The 22498-nt window shown below is 37.7% G+C and overlaps 4 protein-coding genes and 1 long non-coding RNA gene across 7 annotated transcripts in view; 3 read left to right on the forward strand and 2 right to left on the reverse strand.

Annotated features, from left to right (window-relative positions):
• Positions 1-275: 275 nt before the first annotated feature.
• b3gnt7l (UDP-GlcNAc:betaGal beta-1,3-N-acetylglucosaminyltransferase 7, like) lies at positions 276-2150 on the reverse strand. Its single transcript, XM_084388742.1, has one exon. The coding sequence runs from the start codon at positions 1769-1771 to the stop codon at positions 506-508; it is 1266 nt and encodes a 421-aa protein (XP_084244868.1). The 5' UTR covers positions 1772-2150; the 3' UTR covers positions 276-505.
• A 1941-nt stretch (positions 2151-4091) lies between these two features.
• On the forward strand, positions 4092-7779 carry cUnh1orf174 (chromosome Un C1orf174 homolog). Of its 2 annotated transcripts, XM_084388744.1 has the most exons (4): positions 4092-4211; positions 4973-5050; positions 5216-5602; positions 6549-7779. In XM_084388744.1, exons 1-4 carry the CDS (start codon positions 4107-4109, stop codon positions 6648-6650), a joined length of 672 nt encoding a protein of 223 aa, XP_084244870.1. In that variant the 5' UTR covers positions 4092-4106; the 3' UTR covers positions 6651-7779. The 2 variants fall into 2 exon arrangements, with proteins under 2 accessions (XP_084244870.1, XP_084244871.1); XM_084388745.1 differs by lacking the exon at positions 4973-5050.
• Positions 7780-8066: 287 nt separating this feature from the next.
• Positions 8067-10841, reverse strand: dffb (DNA fragmentation factor, beta polypeptide (caspase-activated DNase)). The gene is made up of 7 exons (XM_084388743.1): positions 10692-10841; positions 10457-10583; positions 10156-10341; positions 9744-9823; positions 9424-9597; positions 9155-9255; positions 8067-8493 (listed from the first exon to the last, which is right to left on the reverse strand). The coding sequence occupies exons 1-7, from the start codon at positions 10809-10811 to the stop codon at positions 8283-8285; spliced, it is 999 nt and encodes a 332-aa protein (XP_084244869.1). The 5' UTR covers positions 10812-10841; the 3' UTR covers positions 8067-8282.
• Positions 10842-12122: 1281 nt separating this feature from the next.
• On the forward strand, positions 12123-20390 carry LOC311277985. The gene is made up of 7 exons (XR_014625364.1): positions 12123-12232; positions 12985-13376; positions 15525-15650; positions 18117-18272; positions 18403-18490; positions 18566-18747; positions 19269-20390. It is a non-coding gene; the product is annotated as an uncharacterized lncRNA (long non-coding RNA).
• A 600-nt stretch (positions 20391-20990) lies between these two features.
• The window catches only part of nphp4 (nephronophthisis 4), a 159493-nt gene continuing 157985 nt past the window's right edge, over positions 20991-22498 (forward strand). Inside the window, exon 1 of one of the 2 annotated variants that reach the window (XM_084388738.1) lies at positions 20991-21577. In XM_084388738.1, coding sequence (XP_084244864.1) covers positions 21443-21577 — 135 coding nt within the window. In that variant the 5' untranslated portion in view covers positions 20991-21442. The remainder of the gene's footprint in view (positions 21578-22498) is intronic. The other variant, XM_084388739.1, reaches the window with a different exon arrangement.

Consider the following 22498-nt stretch of genomic DNA (forward strand, 5'->3'; position numbering starts at 1 on the left):
AAAAGCACCATAGGAGTGAACACTGACTTAAATTTCAATCTGATCCTCACACAATGCTCTTCACACATAAAAACACTTAGAATAAATTAATCATACTTATATGGTGCTTAAAATCTACACTCCATTCTTTGTAAGAGTGACCAGAACATTCAAAATGTCTTCTGGTGAACTTCACAATTGACATAAAAAGATAAGGTTTACATTTGTAACTTTTATCTTTGTAGCCATATAGTATTTAAAATTTACTTAGAAAAATAAATCTACCCTGAGAAACATTCAACAGTGTGACAAGTAGCCCCAGTTTATTTTAGAACAATTTTGTTCCCTGTGACAAGATAATGATTTGGAAGACGATAATAAATTGTGATTTATTACATTTGACAACTGACAACACAAGTAGTCGTAGCTTAGAAAACTTAAAAAAAAAAAAAAAAAAGAGAAAGGTTAGATCTGCAAACACACGTCATTTGAAATAATATCTTCTTTCTGTCTTTGTAAATAGCTCCTAGTCTATTACGACGTGTCTGGCGCACCTCAGGTCCTCGTTTCGTACAAGATTCCACATGTGCGTCAGCTCCCGCGGGAAGAGTTTGTGCACCACGATGAGGTTGCGGAAAAAGCACGGCTCCCGGTTCAGCGGCGTCACTTTGCGCTTAATGATCCCGAATGTCCTGAAGCCCAGATGCAGCTCGGGCACGATCTGCAGCTTCTGAAGGCACATGCCCAAAAACACATCATCAATGGGGTAAAGCTCCACGCTCTCCGAAATCACGAAGAGCCTGCGAGCCACCTGAGAGGACATGAGAAATCCTCCCCCACCCAAATAAGGTGGATAGCGCTTATCATACAACTCTTTGGGAATGAAATATTTACTCTGCTGGTTTCTGATCGGTTTGGCCTCAAAAATAGTGTCCCCTAAAATGAGGTTTTCCACCCTGTTCTCTTCCACCCTAAAGCCAATTAGTTCCACGAGGTTCTTGGTGTGGACAAACACATCATCGTCCCCTTTGAAGATGAAGGGAACCCCACTGCAGTAGATGTTGAACCACCTCAGAAAGTTCACCTCCTTTAAAGTGAGATTGAAGAAGGTGTCCATGAAGTCCCACTGCAAGATGTCACCGTAAGTTCGGTCTTCATATTGGACCAGGGCTTGTAAATTCCGCGCGTCTTTGCCAGTGGCCGGAGTTCCTAAAAGAAACAGCGTTTTAATTTTCAAGCCCTGGATTTCTTGCTCCTTTCCCCAGGTCTGTCGCACGGCCTCTCGTCGGTCATGTTCTTCAATAACCGATTTGACCACGACAAGAACATCCACGTCACCGCTGCACTTCTCGGGGTGATTCAGCAACATTGGGAAGTATCTACAATGTCTGTGTAGGACAAATTCGCGGAACTTTGGGTTCAAACGACGAAACCAGGCTTGGGTCTTTATCGTGGAATTTTCACTACATTTGATTGTAGCCACGTCCCATTGTTTTGGCATGGGTTTTCCCACCAGCGCCAAGTCGTTCCCGCGTGATTGAGATGAATTTTCAACAGCGTTTATGCCTTTTCTTTTGAATGACGAACATTCGTGTCCACACCATTTGTTTTTCACTTTGGCACCTTTAATATTCGGGTCCACTGTTATTAATTTCTGAAACATCAGTAAAGTGGCAAAAACCAAAGTGAGGCTGACCGCAGCTCTAAAATTCTTTTTCTTTCTACAGAAGAATTCCATTACGCACGCGCTCCTCAGAAAGCAGTCTGTTCGGGTGACCAGCGGATTTGTCATGATAAGATAGTCATGTCACTGGTAATCAATTTCCGTGAATTTGTGTTAAAAAGGTGTTATAAAAATATTTAAAACATCAGCGAATAGTCCATAAAAAGCCATTTTGATTAAGCTGGAAAGACTGTCGGCTCCACTTTTCTCCTGTCAGACTGTGTTTTTGTCTGTTGTCCCGTCATATATTGTCGTAACAGGTCCTCCTCGCTTCAAGTTCCATCGTTGAACTGCTGAAAATGGGAGGTAGTCATCCTTTAAAACAATCGTCCGTCTGCCTCTCCTCTCCTCCACCTTCACGAGTCACGACACCTACCTGCTACAGGCTCTCTGGTTACACACGACAGCTGTGCAAGCGTAGTAAATGAGAGTCCCGACGAAGAATTCGAGCGAGGACTATTTACGTATTCAGTGTATGTAAATATTGGAGTTGAAGTAACTTCTTGTTTAAAAAAAAAAGGTTTTTAACCCGGTTTTCACATCCCTCCCACAAGCACATTGGAAGATGCTTGAAGTTAACTTATCAAGCAGTTTATTAGCACTAAACTTACTGAAATTATTTTAGTATTTAGCTCCCCCGTGTGGTTCAAAGCGATAGAGGCAAGGTCTTTTTTATCAGCATTTGAAATAGATAGCCATACCAAATGTAAGTGTTTACATTAGTAATATATTATTTCGCCATTATAAAATCCACAGACATGTCTTAAGAGCTTTTTTTTTTCCTTCTATTAAAAGTGATACAATTTAGTATTTGATCTGTGTCCTAAAACACTTCATACTGCTCCAATAAGCCCCATCCAGCTTAAAGGGATAGTTCACCAAAAAAAATAAATTGCCCCATAATTTATTCACCCTAAAGCCATTAAAGGTGTATATGACTTTCTTCTTTCAGATGAATACAATCGGAGATATATAAAAAAAATGCCTGGCTCTTCCAAGCTTTATAATGGCAGTGAATGGAGGACGATATTTTGAAGCCCAAAAAAGTGCATCCATCCATCATAAAAGTACTTAACACGGACCATGGCTCTAAGAGTTAATAAAGGCCTTCTGAAGTGGTGCGTTTGTGTAACAAAAATATCCATTTAAAACTTATAAACTAATTCCGACAGACGGGAGTACGCATCGATTTACAGCGAAAGAGCAACCCCTGACGCATGACATATTGACGAACGCTGAAGCGCAGACTCAGAGGATAGAGCAAAACAAAACACCAGTCATGAATTAGAAGTCTAAAACGAGAATTTTTAAAGAGAAATGTCAGAGGATTTTAAGTTTGTTTTCTAGCCCTATTTGTTTGAACCGCGAGAGGTGTCAAAGCTACTCATACATTGCATCAGGGGTTATTCTTTAGGCGCAAGTCAACTTGCATCTGCTAGTTATTTTAGTTTTTAAAGTTTTAAATATAGATATTTTTTCTTACAAAAACCCATTGCTTTGCTTCAGAAGGCCTTTATTAATCCCCTGGAGCTGTATGGATTACTTTTATGATGGATGGATGAACTTTTCAGCAGGGTTCCAGCCACATACCTCAATGCTTTTGAAGCCTGTTAATATAAAACAAATACACACGGCATGCAGTCTTTATTGTTGCTATAAAACTCAAGGCAGGGGTTGATATTAAGCTATACCTACAAAATTTTACCTTTTAAATTTTACCAAAATTTTACCAAAAATGTTAATGTTTGAGCTACGCTGAATTCTACCTCTTTTTTTTCTTTCAAATATAGGCATAGTCTATCTATCTATCTATCTATCTATCTATCTATCTATCTATCTATCTATCTATCTATCTATCTATCTATCTATCTATCTATCTATCTATCTATCTATCTATCTAGGTTAGGCCTGTGCTTGTTAGGCCTAAACGTTAAAGCTTGTCAATAGTGATGTCCACTATGATGATGTCAGGCAGCAGGCATATTAAACCATTTTCAGAATGACAATAACCTTTGAGGAAATTATTTAATGACTGTACGAGGCCTACTAGCTACACTACAGTGTCAAATATTTTAATACAAACTGCGCAATAATTCTTTAACGGATGTGTCATCAGTAGAGGCTGGTCCTAATATCATATATTCACGTCATTAAGTCATAATCACAATATCATGACTCATTCGACATATTTCTACGATGAATAACTTGCCAATTGCCATCCCATGTATGTAGCTTACTTTTAATCGCTTTCACTAGGCCTATAACGGCAAACTAAACTTCAATATTCTGTACAAACAGACTTCGCAGTTTCTAATTAATGGTTATCAGCCGCAGCCTCAGAAAATATAAAATGTATAAAATGTTAAACTCCCATCTCGTGATTCTGTGTGGCGTAGATTATCGGATGTGGGCGGGGCTTCAGCGGTCACCGGAGATAAACACTCACAGGAGGACTCCGGCCAGTCCACATCAGTTTCGGACGCTTAAACTTTCAATGAGGGCAAAGCAGGTAAGATAACATAATTCAGAACTTTTGCTTTTAAGCAGTTTTTTTCTGTAGTATGAACGTGCACAATCAGTTTCGAGTTTATGCAGTTTCGACTTGTGCGGTTTACAATGTCAGCTTTCAGTGTGAAATGTAATTTACTAAAATAACGTTCACAGTTTTGGCGCGCAGACTAAGATGGGAGCACGCGCTTTGTATTTTAGAATGATAATCAAGTTGTTTTTTATGGGTGGCTTTTTTGTTAAAAGCAAGTTTACTTTATCTGTGAACCATTCCCACTACTAGTTTTTGAATCACCAATGAGTCGAATCTTTTGAATCAGTTCAGTAGAAAGATCAGTTTACGGATTGCGTGTTCTTTTTGTGCTATGAGTCATAAATTATTTAAGGTCGTTTTAACTGCATGGTCATCTTTTATTTTTACATATCCATTCCACCCCTTTGCCTTTCTCTCCCTGATACGAACTGGACTGATTCACACGTTTTGTCCCAGTTCATTCACAAACAAGATGATTCGTTTATTCATTTCGTTCATTGTCTGGTTTATTAAGGTGCTTATTCGTTGTGATGTTGGTCTTTAAAGACAGAAAAGAAGAAAAAGACATAACTGAACGAAAAATATGACTATCTGTGCATGGAAGTGAACGAAAAAGATGTGTTCACTCAAATGTTCGTTCAAACGAAACGCTAGTTATTTCGTTAGTGACGGCGAGGCAGATGCATTATTGTAGTGTAGCCTAAGTCCTTGATATTGTCTTGTTCCAGACTGTTGTTGGGAGCTACAGACTGCGAGTGTGCGGCGCTGTCTCTTTAAACCCGCCCGGTGTGAAAAGTTCAGTCAAGGTCAGTGTCAGTGTCTACCCATCTCCTCCCCACAGTTTCCGTCTGTCGGCTACAGTAAACGCTATATTATGTAACAAGCTTTCTCACGATGCCTCAACCACGTCTAAAACCGGGCTAATACTGTATTCATTTAACATACGTTTACTATTGGTCTTTTATTCGCAGAGGGCGGTGAGGAGGAGAGTTCTGCGCGGTTTGGTGCAGAGATCAGCGTCTGTTATCGCGAGCGCAGCGCGGCAGATGGCTGGCGACGGCGGCGAGGCCAAACGTCTCCCAAAGAGACCGTTTCACGGTGAAATAGAGGAGAACTCCAGCGCGAACATTGATCAAACCGTCAAGGTTCAGCCCGGGAAAAAGACTCCGGGTGAACGGCGCGGTAAAGAGAACTCTGCCGTCAAGTGTACGGGTCTGACAAGCGGCTCTGCAGAGGTGAAGATGGACCAGACCGCTCACAGTCCCCAGACGCGAGAGGACCCGAGCATTTTCTTCGACGAGGACAGCAATCACATTTTCCCAGTGGAGCAGTTCTTTGGGAACCTGGATGTTGTTCAGGTAAGCTAAACCGATTCAGAACGTTTTATTATGATTGGGAATCAGCAGAAATGGCGCTGGATTTAAACTGAATTTAATGTCGCCTCAATCATCTGTGGCCAGCATTTACGTTTGATGGGTCTAAAATAGTTAATAATGTTTTACAAATATAAATGCAAGTAAAAACCGTCTTGATTTAATGTGAACATTTTTACGTGGCTGGTGAAAACTGTCACGTGACCAGAGTTTGACGTCTGTGTAGAAGCTCTGTAAAAGGAAGCGTGTGGTACAACGAAACGGTAACTTAGATATAACAAAGTGTGTTCATATTTCTAATTATTAATGTATTTAGGTGCTCTGTCTGATATAAATCATGGTCAAAATACAGTACGTCAGCTGAGAAAATCGTTGCCCAGTTGTAAATATTAAAGGAGAAAAAAACAACGGTAAAATACCGCAGTATAAAGTTGTAAAAAGTCTGTCTCTATTTGTCTAAATTTATTACGTCCCTCTCCCCAACAATTGCCAGATAGTAAAATTTGATTATTTAAAAAATAAATAAAACTTTATTATATTATACTATATTTATATAAGTACATGTGCTGACTTAACTGAGGAAAATATTGGAATTAAAAGGGTTAAATATCAGTTGAGGAGGGCCCATGCAGGATGTGAACTTTAATTTCCCTTTGCCCCAGTAACATAACTCTGGTCTAATAAGTTTTCCAGATAAATAACATGTAGCCAGATGGCTTTGTTTGCACACAGTAATCCTGAAATATTGAGGTTAATACAAGACCATAGGATTATAGGAGTGAAGGTCTGTGAATTCTCAATTGGGTGTCAAAACACAGCAGGTGTCGGGTTGATTTCATGATGCATACACTCAATAGCCAGCTGTCATTAATAGAATTTTAATGTCTTAATATGGCTTTGTTTTGAAACATTCTGACCTGATTTGTTTCAGGATTACCCACGCAGAACCCCAGGAAGCAAGAGAATGAGTCGGAGAGAGTACAGGAGCATGCATTACTATGCCAAAGAGGACAGTGAAGATGAGCATCTATGAGCACACGATCCCTCTCAAACTGTCTGCCAGAGTTTTGACCTGAAGCCTGCAGGCGTTCGACTGACCCGGGAGGAGTTTTACAGTATGCTGGTAAAATGGACTTGATTGTTTTAAAGCAAGCTATTTTATTCCAAGATCCTTCTCAATTATAATGTTTGAGCTACACTGAGATGCACTGCGTTGATTTATCAGTAATGTGGTAATGTTTTCTTAAGAAATTAATGAGGTACGTTATCAATGGCAAAAATGTAAGTACATCCGTAATTATAAACTTCAGAACATTGTGTGCTGCATTAATGGAATGTACAGTAAGAGGTGTTTTGTGCTAGACTTAAGGCTAAAACCATCATGTGATTTGGGCTTGTGCTGAAAGAAGGCTATATAATATATGGAAAAGTCTCTTGACACAGTTGTACCATAAGGTTGATCTGGCAGCGCTGACCATCACACTGGGTTTTCTACCACTAGTCCTTACTGAGCTTTAAAAAAAAAATCAACAAACATAATGTTATCAGTCAAGTGCCTCAAGTTTGCTTTTCAGACTTTGAAACATTCTGAATTTGGCACTTTTAAACATTCTCTGTTGAGAATGAATAGGTTTGTTTTTGAAAAAAAAAAAAAAACTTTATACTTCAGATATGGTGCTGTATAATTGAAAATTAAAGCATGGTATTATTTGAACATCTTATGTTTTTTTTTATATGCTTATGATGTAAAGGTTTTTTTTATTGAATAGTATCTCAAATTAAGAGTTTTATTGTAAGATATGAAAAGTTGTAATTTTTAACCAATCAAGCTCTTTTATGCATGTTGCTCCATTAGGAATTTGTCTGTATATGAAGATATTTGTATCTTATTTGACTGGATTTGCACTAACTTCACTAGTAGCTCAAAGATGTAACAATTTAATATGTAGTTTCTTTGCTACTATGTACAAATTATCTGAGGTAAAAATTGTGATTTGAAGTTTATATTTTTCTATTGAAGTGAAAAATCAAGTGCTAATTTTTGCTACCAAATGCCTTGTATGTACATGACATGTCATTATCAAATCTTCAGTGTATTATCATACAAAAGTACAATACTCCGTCCAGAGAAAATAAACCTCATGAATGACTTCGGAATATGACTTTTGTATATGCGTGTGCAATTTTATTTTTCATATCTAACCTTGTTAAGTTTACTAAAAAAAGAAGAGATTTTTTTTTTTTTTTTTTTTTTTCAGGGAAGGCTTTATGTATTCTGTACAATAAATAAGACCATTGTTTGTTAATGAAAGGACTACAAATTTGCTGTACAAGACATCCTGTTCCCGCACATGCTTCCAATATCTGATGATACAAGATTTTGATGATAAATCACTGGCAGAAGGCAGAAAGCAGGAACAGGAAAGAAAGATAAACCCAAGACTATTTTCAAATACTTTATTTAAATAAACCAATAAAAATGCAAATGTACAAATATAAAATCAGTCACTTTTATAAAACCCTGAAGAAGTTCATTCTTTACATAATTTAAACATAAGTTGCTACAATTAGAAATTCTGAAGCACAATATAACCCAACAATAATGTGATAAATGGCTCTGAGAAGCTCACACTATGCTGCATATTTCATAAGAGGATTATGGATGTCATTTCACAGTCTTCCTGACCCGCTTGTAGATTTTTTGGGAGTCACAGCTGAGCTCATGGGCCCCTTTCTTATGGCAGACGATGTGAACCAGCTTGAGATTCTCTCTTGTGAACAACAGTTTGTAGAAATAATCCACGTTTATATCTCCACTCTTACTACCCTTCAGTGCCTCAGCGAGAGCAGGGATCACAGTCCTCTTCTTTTCTATCCTGAAATATACATCAGCTTTTCTCATTTAACTGGAATTCAGAATAATTCATATTCTTAAGTTACATTTACCAGAGGACCTAAATACTGAAATTAAAATGTATATCAGTAGAGAACATTAAGATTCAAGTGTCTTATGTTCACCAAGACTGCATTTATTTGAACAAAAATACAGTAAAATAGTAATATTGTGAAATATTTACTGTAATAGTAAGATTGAAAATAATACTTTTATTCAGCAAAGATGCATCAAATTGATCGAAAGTGACAGTAAAGACATTTATAATGTTACAAATGATTTTTATTTCAAATAAATGTTCATTTAACTTTCTATTCATAAAAAAAAAACCGTAAAAAATGTTCCAGCAGTAAATCTGAAGGATCATGTGACACTGAAGACTGGAGTAATGGCTGCTGAAAATTCAGCTTTACCATCAAAGGAATAAATAACATTTTAAAATGTATAACAATAGAAAACAGTTATTTTAAATTGTAATAATATTTCACAATATTACTGTTTTCACAGTATTTTTGATCAAATAAATGCATCATTGTTGAGCATAAGAGACTTCTTTCAAATACATTAAATAATCTTAATCATTCCAAACTTTTGACCGGCAGTGTGATTGTTACAAACATTGACATTTAAGATGCACTACTCACACGTGGTCCAGATTCCAGGTGCTGAAGAGGATTCTGCTGTCGCGGTTCCCATACGGGTTTATTGAGTGGAGAGATGTGCAGTTGTTCTCGTCAAAGGCACCCTGTTAGAGTAAAAATCTTTTCTAGTCTTATACAAACAGAAACTTCTGTTCAACAAAAGCAGGAATTTTACATTTAAATGAAAGATCTTTTATATTATTAGGTTTCATTATTTTCCTTCGATGGACTGAACTGAATGAGACTCATTAGAAATGACTAAACTACAGCACCTGGCAGGAGAACCAGCCCTCTTCAGTGCAGAGCCTGAGGACGTCCTTCGCCGATCTGTCAAAATAGGTGCCGTTGTATCGTGCAGCCTTCAGTTTCTCTGCCAAGATCTCCACCACCTTTTTATACTCACTTTTTGTCTTGGCATTTGGAATAGTCTGGGTATATCCATCAACCTATAGACAGTGAAGAATATATCTCATTCAGAGTGACGGCAGGTCTCTTTTACTGCATGAAATAAATGATACACTTCACTACATAAAATATCTTCAACATTTCAAAAACTAACATTTAAAGCAGAACTGAATGCAGTTTGTCACACCTCTTTTAAATATCCTCGGACTCTGTTCTCGCAGTTATACTTCATGTAAGCAGACTTGGTTTTGAATCGGGGATCAATACCTGATAAATATACACATAAGAAAACTGAGCCAATGCTCACAAATACAACACATTTCAATGCATGTATTGTATCATATAAATCATAACAATTTATATGATGCATTAAAATAACACAGAATCAAGATACAATATACAAAATACAAAAAGGCCAGGTTAAGTTCAGGTCAAATGGAGTACCCCAAAAACGTCAAAACATTCATGATTAAAACAACAAAATGAAAACATTTTTGCAAGAAATTAACTCGTTCTGTATGAATAGCATAAACGTTACCTCAGAAGAGTCAGTTACAGTAAAGAGAAAATGTCTACTTATATTCTTTTCCCTCATTTACCTTCAAACCATTCCTTATCTTCTTCTCTGCTCTCCACCTCTGAGTTGTCCCTCAGGTTCCTCAGAAGGTCTCCCAGTATTCTGCGTCGTTTGGGAGACTGTTCATCTGACAGAAGGTCTTTTGCTGCATTGATCAGAAGGTCCGTGTGTCTGTCAAAGCCCAGGACTTGATTTATTTCATGAACAACTGTAGAGAATGAAAAGCCAAAGCAATATGATTCGTGCCCTTTTTTATTACAATATTATTTTTAAGCGATGTTTTCCAGTTTCATTCCACCTGTCAGTCAATGAAATAAACTCACGCCCATTCCAGCTCTGTCCCTCAGGCAGGAGAACAAGTTCTGTGTTATCAGGAAGATTTTGAAAATATTCTTCGGTAACTATAGTTCCATCCTCGTACAAGCAAACCTGTATTCCGGAGCTGGATACCTGTGCATAAAATATGAACTATGAATGCTCGACTGCTGTATCCAAACGCATTGTACAGTAATGGCACTCTCTCCTTAATAAACCACATGGAAACACATTTTATTATACCTTTAGTACATGACATCCTTTTTTAATCAGCTCCTTAAGGTTAAAAGCCGCAATTCCGTATTTTTGGGACTGGTTGGCACTTCTGATCTTAACCAGCTTGGGTTTTGTTAATTTGTGCATGTTTTGTCTTCCGCAATGATAAAGTTTCTTTTTCGCCGTAAGTCTGCATGGGCGATCAAAAGACCGACATGACGCGCGCTGCCATCTTGTGGATGCAAATAAAAATAACACGGACACGTTTAAACAACATAAATGGTTTAAAATAAAAAAGCAGATTAGTATTTTTTTAATAATTAAAAAAAATATTATAATAATTATAAAGCGGTTCATTTTGTATTTCAAAACCACAAGAATTAGCATTTTGGAGTCATGGGTTTCCTCAGGATTTTCGCTTGGGGTTTTTAAAAATAATTTATGAGTAAAATAAGATATGTCTTTTCCACATCATAGTTTACAGACGGTCACATGTGAATCCTGAAGCCCAAGGACTACAACTAGCAGGGGCGGTTCTAGGATTTGGATTTGGTTGAATTACTATCAGCAGCCTACAGGTACTTAATTAAGTAAATACCAAAATATTACGAAATGATACTAGTCTTTCTTAAGATATACGCCTAGTTCAAATCGTTAGGCTTAGGCTATACATGTAGTAGGCTACTGTTTGACTAATATCATATCATGGCTGCCAGCAGCCACCCCCCTGTAGCCCACTGAAGCTAAGCAGGGTTGAGCCTGGCCCTGGTTAGTACCTGGATAGGAGACCTCCTGGGAAAACCAGGTTGCTGCTGGAAGAGGTGTCAGTGAGGCCAGCAGGGGGCGCTCACCCTGTGGTCTGTGTGGGTCCTAATGCCCCTGTGTCTGTCACTGTCAAAGAGCACCGTCCTTCGGATGAAACGAGGTCCTGACTCTCTGTGTGGTCACAAAAAATCCCAGGATGTCTTTCGAAAGAGTAGGGGTGTAACCCCGGCATCCTGGCCAAATTTGCCCAGTGGCCCTGCTTAAATAAATAAATAAAAAAAGTTATTGCTTTTGTTGTTTTTGACATATGCAGCCTAACATTTAGATAGCAATAGCACAAATCTCGATTCTAACGATCACTTCAAAAACTAATACTGGCCAAACTAACATTTGGTTCAAACATTAGAGACAAGTAAACTGTCATTAATAAAATAAGAACAAATGAAAAAAAATGGTAAGCAATAGCACAAATAAACAGGCCTAGGCTACTTGTTAAATAAAAGGTGTTTGTGAAACCGTATTACCTGAAGATACCTAAGCTATAGAAGTTATTTAGTTAAGAGCAGTGAGTGATTCTCTCTCTTTTTTTTATGTTTGATTACATTTTTTGATTAACATTATAAGGTAGGCTAAATGTGGCTGTCACTTTAAGATCTAAAGCTTTAAGATCCGTATTTCAAATGTCATCTGACCGCACATAGGAATGCAGAACTGAAAAAACGCTTCATTTAGTATAGACTCTGAGACGATCAACCATATCCGTGAATGCTTTGTGAAAGAAAAAAATATTATAATCCCCGCTGGTAAGTCTTATCGTTTTATAGTATTTTGTTAATGGGGAAACCACGTGACCTGAAGCTTTTTAATAACATTATCACGAAAACTGTTGTCCGGAATTTGAAGGCAATTAACAAATATCAACAGGCCTATATAAAGGTTAAAGTGAAAGTAATGATTTCCTCCTCACAAGTTGTTGCTTGGCTTGTTTTCATTGGCTTAAACATTTTACATGAATATATTTTACTTGCATGCATGGTTCATAAATGCTATGAACAATATGAAAACACTAAATTCATAAAACACTATATGTCCATGGGGCATTTTCTTGAATTGTATTTATAGATTGGATTATTTTATACCCTTGTCTCAGATTTAGACTTTTATGAAAATCCATTCTAAAAAAATATGAATAATTACATGGTTATTTATTCCATTCCAGTATTTATCCACAAAAATGTTTAAAATGTAGGCCTAATTTTCGCGACCATCATTTTCATAGAATGCTATAAAACACAACATGTATTATTTGGTAGAAATGACGCTGGGGTTGAAATGTTTGAGATGTTTCAGAGAAATTATAAAAACTACAGAATTATTGTGTGATGCATGTATATCTATTGTTGGACATTGTTACACTTAAGAAAACCTGTCAGAGTGTGATGTTTTTTCCCATTTATTTCCTAAATCTGCAAGCCAAAAGTGCCCTTAGTTGAGGAAACACCCAAATGTATTGGTTTACAATGAGCTAATCCTTTTTCTGCTTTTTCTGCTTCAGTTTGTCTTCCAAAGAATGCATGTCTGCAAGAAGCTATGGAAATACAGTCTTGAAGAGTCTTGAAATGCTGTCGCCTAGTCTCTCAGTTTTGATCTATAATCTACTCCATACTGTTTACTGTTCTGACACACATCAGACCATGCAACTAACACCACAGCATTGGAAGCGTCTGAAGTTTGTGCTCAAAACAAAACAATACCAATGACATGTGAGAAATGTTTGCTCACTGCTCACATTAACTGAACAGAGTTAGATCTAGACTGTGACCATGTTCACTTTAAGGATTACTATTCTTACAATTATTATTCCTCTTAACTTTGAACATTGTTTTTGTCGATGTGCTCATGCTGAATATGAGATAAACAAGCAATGCTGCCCCATGTGTGCCCCTGGTAAGACTGCAAGTTATCATAACTTTATTTCCTTGTCAATACGGTTCACTCGCATTGCGTCTGAGATTTTCTCTGTACGCTATGGGGAAACTCAGTTTTCTCAGAATACTGAAGCCTGTTTATGTCTGTGAATTTCACAGACAAATGGCCTTTCAGCCTGTCAGAATGGGCGGGGCCGACTGCCTGATTAAGTCGCACAGAAACGGCCATATAGTCAGATTTATTATCCTTCAGCGCGAAGACACATCTTGTGATGACTCGATGACTCTAGCGGCATCTGACACTGAGGACTGGGTGAACTCCAACGATGATTCCCACCCGGCGCCTAGAGAGACGGACTCAGCGAGACTTCAGCAGGACTCACCAAGTAACTGAGCTGGGCTTAGACTTCTCGGGTCCGGAACAGCCCGACCGCAGCTGCCTCGATGAGTGGTTCTCGCAGTCGGTGCTCCCGTGTTATTGCGATTCAAATAAAAAATAAACACCTTCACAAAAAGAGCATTTCAAAGTGCGGCAGGCTGCCATCTGCGGCTCTCCAACCCCTTGCCGCCCAAAGCCAGGCTTGGGAAGCCATTCCGGGCATGTCGAATTGGGTTTTAGAGATAATAAAATGGGTTTACTCGCTCCAATTCGCTCGCAAAAAGTGATTTACACTTCGGTCTCGGACGCCAACTCTCATGTCCTCTGAGCCGAAGAACAGGTTCTGCTAGAAAAGGGTGCAATAGAAAAGGTTCCCGCAGCACACAGCAAGTCAGACTTTTACAGCCACAACTTCTTCGTCCCCAATAAGGATCCTCGACATGAGATCTCTGAACCGCACTCTAATAAGACAGCCGTTCAGGATCCTAACTTTGAAACAAATCCTCTCTCAGATATGCTCAGGGGATTGGTTTTTATTGGTGGATCTGAAGGACACATACTTTCATATCCAGATAGACCCCCATCAAAGACTGTTCTTGAGATTCGCGTTTAAACGGGGTGGCTTATCAATATATAGTCCCACCATTTGGACTGTCTCTGGCTCCACGCACCTTTAAGAAATGTGTGGATGCAGCTCTCTCCCCACTGAGACTAAGGGGAGTTTGCGTCCTGAATTACCTCGACAATTAACTGCTCTTAGCCCAATGGAAGGAGGAACTGTGAGCTCACAGATCTCTGCTCCTCAACCATTTAGAAAGCTTGGGAAGCTTTCTTGAAGCTACTGAGCCTCATGACAGCAGCCTCCTCAGTAGTTCCCTTGGGCCTGTTACACACCCCCTGACGGTCCGCATGATTTGGAGCAATTTCGGCCTGGTGGAAGTGGATCTCTTCACGTCGGAAGAGAATACCCACTGGCCAATATTCTTTTCAAAGAAAAACGAAGCATTGGCCCCCTTTGCGCCTCTATGCCTTCCCTTCGGTAGCACCGCTCCCATAGGTCATCAGCCGAATCAGGAAAGGCAGATGCTCTGTCTGACTCGTGGCACCACCCGGGAATGGTCCAGCTTCTGTCTGCAGCACTGTGACCGATCCCTCTGAGAAGGGACCTCCTTTCCCAACTTCCCAAGCGAAAGGGTCAATCTGGCATCCCCAACCCGAGTTGAGGAGCCTCCACCTGTGGCTTCTCGACTGGAGGCTCCAAGCCTCCCCGGAGTCATGAACATGTTCTCCGGTTACTAACGTAAACTAGGTTCCCTGAAATAATGGGAATGAGTATTGCGTATCATGGCGTGTTACTGCACATATGCGCTATACACTATTGCAGTTCAGTTGAGAAAATCTGACTATAGATGGCTGTTTCTGTGCAACTTAGGCAGTCGGCCCCGTCCATTCTGGCGGGCTGAAAAAGGCCTCTCAGACGTGAACCAATCAGGCTTCAATATTCGGTGAAAACAGAGTTTCCCCATACCGTACAGAGAAAATCTCTGATGCAATGCTCGTTCCCATTATTTCATAAAATTTATTTTATAAAATTTCCGATATTTTTTAAATCAGTATTTTTTTTAATTATTATTATTTGTGAAAATATATTACTTCAGTAAATGTAATCATTTGTTTGGTTTAACATTTTTTAATTATAACGTGCTTTTCTAATACTCATATTTCAAAACAGTAATAAAAATAATGTTCAGCTAGAAATCACACAAACTATTTTTTTTGTGTTGCTAGGAAATTGTGTTCTTTGGCACTGCACAGATGAAATCAGCACAACTTGTCTTCCATGCCCTCCATTAACTTTCATTGATGAACCAAATGGCCTCATGAAATGCTTTCCCTGTTCTGTATGCAATGCAAGTGAGTGTTTCAAATTTATATACCTGTTCATCTAAATTAACATTGATGGTGAAAAATTATGTCTGTTAAAGGTGCCTTGTGTAATGTCCGCCAAAAAATCAATTCATACTCCACATTCCATACCAGATGGGGGCAGTATACCTCCAGAAAGTGAGTTGGTCTAGTCTAGAGTAACAACCGAGAAACGGCATAGTCTCTATGCTCCGCCCCTACCTTCACAACGACCCTAGAGCCATAGCCGAAGCCGAGCCAACTCCTAATAGAGGACGTTTTGACTCCAGAGGAACGTTGGTTGATGTCAAGTGATTTTGAAATATGACATCTTCAAGCTACTCCCCTTCACCTTTACCAGTGAATATGTTCATATTCGTTTTGTTCATATTACATTTTTATTGTTAGTTTGAATTACATTAATTTGACAGACAGCATTCGCTGATGTTGACCAAGCTAGCGCAGAGCTGCCAACTCTCACGCATTCACCGTGAGACACACGCCAGACACTTTTCAACTTTTCACACGCCACACATCAATTTTCTCACGCACAGAAAAATCGCGAAGCAAAGAGGACACGGAGACCAACAGACTAGACAGAGCAGGTTAGTTATGATATAAAAAAATCTCAGCTCTCAGATTCTGTCAATTTTATTACGCAATTCAAACAATAAATACCGTTTTGGCGCTTGTAAATGTTACACGACAGATCCCTAGCGCACGTGAACCGATCATCTCTACTAGCTAAGGGCTTCAGCCATTCTTCCGCTCTCTTCCCTGAACTGAAATGTAGTAGTGGGCTGTACTTTCCACACGATTGACATCAGGTTCAAGTACGCCCACAAGCCGTGCAAGTTATTCATGTATTGCTGTTTGACTGGTGGTTATGTTGCCCGCATACCGCCTCCCATGGCCGAAACTGGTATGACACCTGTCGGGCTGTGGCTAGTAATTTAGCATGCTAATTCAGGTTGATATCTCTGCAGCACTATAACTTGTCATTTTTTTATGACATCATCGCCCTTATTTCTTCTCATTCTTTTGATGCGTGTAGCTCATTTTTTGGATATTTTTACCTCAATTCTTACACATGGCACCTTTAAAGGTACAATATGTAAGAATTTTGCATTAAAATATCCCATAATCTCAAGGCCAGTGTTATATATTTTGTTAAGTTGATTACTTACAATATCCCAAATGTTTTAACCAAGGAAACGGGGCGTTTGAGCAGGGGGGAGCTGGGAGTCGCCAGTCAATTGCGTCATATCCGCGTTACCCTCGGTTTCCGCTCGTACTGCGTGGAGTCCTGGACAAATGCGGAAGTTGTAGTTGTAGCGTCTATCAAGCAACAAACGTTAGCTTGTTTCGTGCAGTCGTTATGGAACACAATTATTCTTTACCGACTGCAGCTGGTTCTGTCGACAAAGCATGCTTAATTTTATATTTTCCAAATGTAGCGTTCGGTAATAGTTATGTTTATGTAAGGGAAGTATTATTGCTTTAGATTTGTGTTTAGTTTATTGACATTGTTTATCATGTCTGGTGTTTATGGCCATGTAAATAAATATAGCATGTGTTATACATAAAGATTAATCAGTATTTTGGCAAATGATGTGGGTATGTTCGAATGTACTTTTACAACAATTGTTTAGAACACGCAAAACTGCGCCGCGTTATCACAACAATGAATTCGACATACAGTAACATCTATGATAACCAATTTAGTATTAAACCTTACTTTTCTTGTGGTTAATTCATTTTAATGAAATAAAAGTGTGATGAGGTTCAAGAGTCAGGAAGGAAGAAGACAGGGATCGGCGTGACTGGGACTCGTACTTTATTAAAATAAAACAAAACAAACAAAAGTCGCACACAACGCGCATTCACCGTGGCAACCGCGACGGCACAAAACAATTCAAAAATGAGAGCTCGGATCCACCAGTTTTCTTTCTCTGCGTCCAATTTTCTCTTCAGTCTCTCTCTCGTTCCAGCGCGCGGCTTATAAGCGGTCTCTCCACGCCGATCACTGCAATAAGACACAGGTGTTCGTCATTTGCACTTGACCTACTTGCGGGACGCTCGTCTCTTCTCTCTCCCATTACAGACCGCGCTGAACCACGCCCCCCTCGCCACAAAAAGCATGTCATTATAAAAATAAAACTTAAACACATCCATGAACATGATTTTTCGATTCCCGTCTGACTGATTTACATCCACGGTGGAGTTTAAAACGACAGTTCCCATCATTCCACGCTCCTTCACATCGTCATCAAGCTACGCCGTTGTTGTTGTTTGGAATGTAGTGCCCTCTAGAGGCAGAAAATTATTGCATATTGTACCTTTAATGCAAATAGTTGAGTAGTTGCAAGTTAGTTGGTCTAGGAAAACTAAAAAATATAAGATCCTCAAAATAATATAGTGTAAGTGTACGTAACTCAGTGCTTTATTGTTTCTACTTACTCATTTCCATCCTAGACCGAGGTTTAAGATTGAATAAAGCATGTACTCAGTCGTCAGATACTGTTTGTGGGCCACTGGAAAGATTCTACTGCACTGAAAAAAATAAAATCAGCTGCATTTTTGCTGTGCAACACTCTGAATGCAGACCTGGACAATATATCAAACAATCAGGTAAATTATAAAAACCTATGATATAAATGTATATGAGCAAAGCGCAACACTGATTATTGGTATCTGCAAAACAGAAAAAAAGTTAAGCAAATTATACACTGTAGTGGCTTTATGTTGACATTCTCTACAGGTACTGGCTCCACAGATACTGTGTGTGCTGACTGTACAGGTGACACATATTCAAATGGATCTTTCTCATCCTGTTTACCACACACAAAGTAAGTACTCCCTTAAACTGCTTGTATGTGCTGTTATCCATTTTTGACTAATCTGATCCTGGATATCATTCACAGATGTGATGCCATAGGACTTACTGAAACAAATCCAGGAACTCAATCATCTGACAGTGAATGTGGAAATCCCCCGACTGCTTCAACAGCCATTGCTATCAGTGTTATAGTTCCTTTAATAATAATAATTACAGGAAGTGTTTTTACAATTAAACATATTCAGAAGAAGAAAACACCTAAATAAGGTAAACTTTTCTCACTTTGTTTCAGATATTTTGTAGTGTAGTGGCATATGAGACATTTTACATTATAAATATAAATGTATATATATTGATGCATTAAAAAAAAATGGTGATGTGTGAGATTATAACATTATAGCCTATTTTATTATACATTTTAACTCATTCTGTTCACACAAGGATACAGGTATTGATAATTTATTGCTTTGTAATATAAAATTTACTAATATATTTGATTGATTAATATTGATTAATATAAAATCGATTAATGAATCAATGAATGATTTAAATAAATGAGCAATTTAAACAGGTAAAACTACAGGGTAAAGGGAGCTATACAGTTAATCAGCTTACATGTTGAGAATCTTTAATGGCATAAATAAAATGTTAGATTTTAATTATGTGTATTATCATGTGATTGTTATTATGGTCTCCTGTGGTTTGACTGTGGAAACCCATGCAAGACACACATTCTTCATGTTTGTGCAAGCTATGAAAAGTAATACTTTCCTTCGCTTTATTTTCAGACAGGATAAATGTTGAGTCAGACAGCTTAGAGGAACAAGCTATAATAATCTGAACAACCCAGAAATGACTGCAGTTTTCAGTCTTACTTCCACACAAATTGTCAAGACATTTTCAAGCCTGAACTCCAGTGATTGGAGCAAGAAACAGTACTAAGTTGGAACAAAACCTTGCTAATGGATGGAGTGAATCCATAATGTTAAACTGGTATCAGACATTAATCTGAATTACTATGAACTACTGAAATAAATTGCAACTTAAAAATGTAACATCGAAATGAACAGGTTTTTACTGTTTATCACTGAATCAACCTAAATACATAAATGTATTTCTGTCATGACAACTCTCGGAGTGATTGGCATGGTAATGGGTATGACAATGTTGTATGTTTGGTCTTGATCATATTTTCAGATCATATAACTGCATTAATAACTTAAGCTTGTGTTCAGAAACACCTATGATTTAACACATTAACAGTTTTGTATTCATTACAAAGAGTATTGACCATTGTCACTGGAAAACAATTGTTAATACATTAAATGATTATCTATACGCTAATTCAAAATGAATAACTAACTCACCAATATGCAAATGACCAAGTGTATGAATCTTACATTTGTAATTATAGGCCTAATGACTGACAAATCTCTAGCACGACCTGTTAAAAAGTGCTGTTGAAGAGTAAGGTGGGCTTTAGCTTGGGTTGTTAGGCTGTTAGGTTTAAAAAAAAAAAGATTTAAACAGGCTACCTGGATGGAGTGAAGTTATCTGTGCCTGTAAATATTTGTAAATTGACAAATATTTGTAATTATATATTCTGTAGATATTTGATTGCATTTATTTTTGAATCTATTTGTATCTCATGTTATTGTCATGAATTCAGCCAGCATGCCATCAGCACCAGGCACAGAAATCAATAAGAGCATATTATGAAAGAAATTTAAACATGCTACAAATTATAGATGTTTTAAAAAAAAATGTTTGATAGCTTTCTTAGTTAACAGACATTGTGATTGTATTTAAATACAAATTACATTTTTGTTTGATGTTAAAGTGGGGTTTACTTTTTGTATATTTACATTTATAAATATAAAACTTTCAAATAAATAAAATAAGGTTTATACAAAACCGTGCTATGATTCGATTCTTGTCATTAAAACCCCAAAAGAATGTGTCTACACGATCACGTTTTGGACAACTCCAGAAAGACTGAGCAAAAGGACACTCCCAAAACATATGGCCTACAGTTTCAGAAGAAACTTCACAACAGGATGTATCAATGTACCTTCCAAATTTCTGCAAAAAATAAAATAAAAAAATGCTTGACAGGATAAAATCTGTAAACAATTTTATAAGATATTTCTAGCTATTTAACTAGCTATTTCTGAGGAAGTGACCAAACATGGGCTATGCCCTCTTAATATCATCAAAAATGTTGTTCCCATAATGGATGGAAATGAGGTAACAATGTTCAAAAATAAAGACCTGATTTTGCAATTGGATTTTTGTACAGAGAAACCAACCACAGTGGATTCAGGGCAAACAGAAACCATTGAGCCACTATTATTGTTTCTGAGGAAAGCATACAAATTTCCAAAGGGATGGCCTGCCTGGTATCTCGAAATAAGTCAGAGCTTTGATTCACCACCGAGCCACACGGTGGCAATATGCGGCAATCCTCGCACTTCTCTCGTGCAGAAAAGCGCCAAACCGCTCTTTAATTCACCCTGGCAACGGCTGACAGACGCTATGGCAACCACTTCACAGAGAATCCCTTCCTGACAAATAACGTTAGCTAAGCCCAGTATTTTTATGATGTATTATGATTATGAAAATAACAGTGTGTAGAGCGTGTGTAACAAATGTCACAAGTTATTCATTCTGTAAAATTAGCCAAATGACATGCGTTTTAAGCGTTAGCAGGAGAAAAGAAAGAGACTGAGTCAAACTGCTACAAAAAGTGTCTCTGTGTCATTGAGCGTCGAATTTTGTCAATATTTCGCGTTTGATTTGAATTAGGTTTAACAAGTGCTCCACTTCAACTGCCGGGATGATTTAACGACCCCTGAAGCTTTTAGACGTTTTCAGGGATGTTTGTTCACTGACCGACAGCCTCTAAAGAAACGTTCCCTGGTAACGTAGATTTTTAGTAACTGTTAGTGAAGAAACTTCGCACATGTCTGACTGGAAAAAGGCTTTCGAGAGAAACCGAGTGATCCCACCTCACAGTCAAACCGCCAGACAAGCTCCAGGATCTTCTCAAGGTCTACAGCTGCTCTTCAAACAGATCGATGGACTTCACATAAGACAGGTGGGGGTTTCATTCAGATAAAACGTTATGTAAAAGTTAAGATGTATTGTTAGATCATGTTACTAGTCATAATTTCTCATATTTTTCAGATTTTAAGCAGCATATTTTAAAGTGCAAATATTCAATTTCCAGAGGCATTCTTAAAGGCACAGTTCACCCCAAAATGTAAATTCTGTCAGCATTTACTCATCCTCAAGTTGTTCCAAACCTGCACCTGCATTCAGTTCTTTCTTCTGTTGAACATAAAGGACGATAATTTGAAGTAACTGAAGTAAATGTGAACTGATTTGAAGTAAATGTAAAAATGGTTGCTGGTCCCCATTGACTTCCATAGTAACGTTATAGAAAAAAAAAAATACTATGGAAGTCAATGTGGACCAGAAACTGCATGGTTAACAGTTACCTGCTTTCTTTAAAATATCTTCTTTTGTGTTCAGCAGAAGAAAGAAACTCATGCGGGTTTAGAACAACTTGACTTGAGGGTAACTTTAGATAAATAATGACAGAATTTAAATTTTTGGGTGAACTATCCCTTTAAGCCCATCAAAACTTTGATCACACTTTCAGACATTTTAATTTATAATTCCTAGTTCATAATGTATATAAAAACTAATATATTACACTATATAATATAATATAATATAATATAATATTATATTATATTATATATAAAATAAAATAAATATGATTCATTTATAATTATTATTTATTTATAATTTCTTAATAATAAATATTATATTGTATAATTTATATATATATACACTACTGTGTAAAAGTCTTAGGCACGTTAATATTTTCACCCCAAAAAATGGTTTTAAGCAAGTTATGTATATCTTTTGCTGTAGTGTGTCAGTAGGAAATATCAGTTAACATTTACAAACATTCATTTTGCCAGTAATTGTAATAATCCAGTGAGATTTT

The sequence above is a fragment of the Rutilus rutilus genome (assembly GCF_951802725.1).
Source record: "Rutilus rutilus genome assembly, chromosome: 19".
In the NCBI taxonomy this organism is placed as follows: Eukaryota; Metazoa; Chordata; class Actinopteri; order Cypriniformes; family Leuciscidae; genus Rutilus; species Rutilus rutilus.

Excerpts from the sequence above, each read along its gene's own strand:
- dffb (XM_084388743.1), bottom strand. The coding sequence starts at position 10,811 with ATGCACAAATTAACAAAACCCAAGCTGGTTAAGATCAGAAGTGCCAAC. Across the intron at positions 9,824-10,155 it reads AGATAAGGAATGGTTTGAAG|GTATTGATCCCCGATTCAAA; the intron begins GTAAATGAGGGA and ends TATATTTATCAG. Across the intron at positions 9,598-9,743 it reads TCCGAGGATATTTAAAAGAG|GTTGATGGATATACCCAGAC; the intron begins GTGTGACAAACT and ends CACTGTCTATAG.
- cUnh1orf174 (XM_084388744.1), top strand. The coding sequence starts at position 4,107 with ATGTGGGCGGGGCTTCAGCGGTCACCGGAGATAAACACTCACAGGAGG. Across the intron at positions 4,212-4,972 it reads TTTCAATGAGGGCAAAGCAG|ACTGTTGTTGGGAGCTACAG; the intron begins GTAAGATAACAT and ends GTCTTGTTCCAG. Across the intron at positions 5,051-5,215 it reads GTGTGAAAAGTTCAGTCAAG|AGGGCGGTGAGGAGGAGAGT; the intron begins GTCAGTGTCAGT and ends TTTTATTCGCAG.
- b3gnt7l (XM_084388742.1), bottom strand. The coding sequence starts at position 1,771 with ATGACAAATCCGCTGGTCACCCGAACAGACTGCTTTCTGAGGAGCGCG.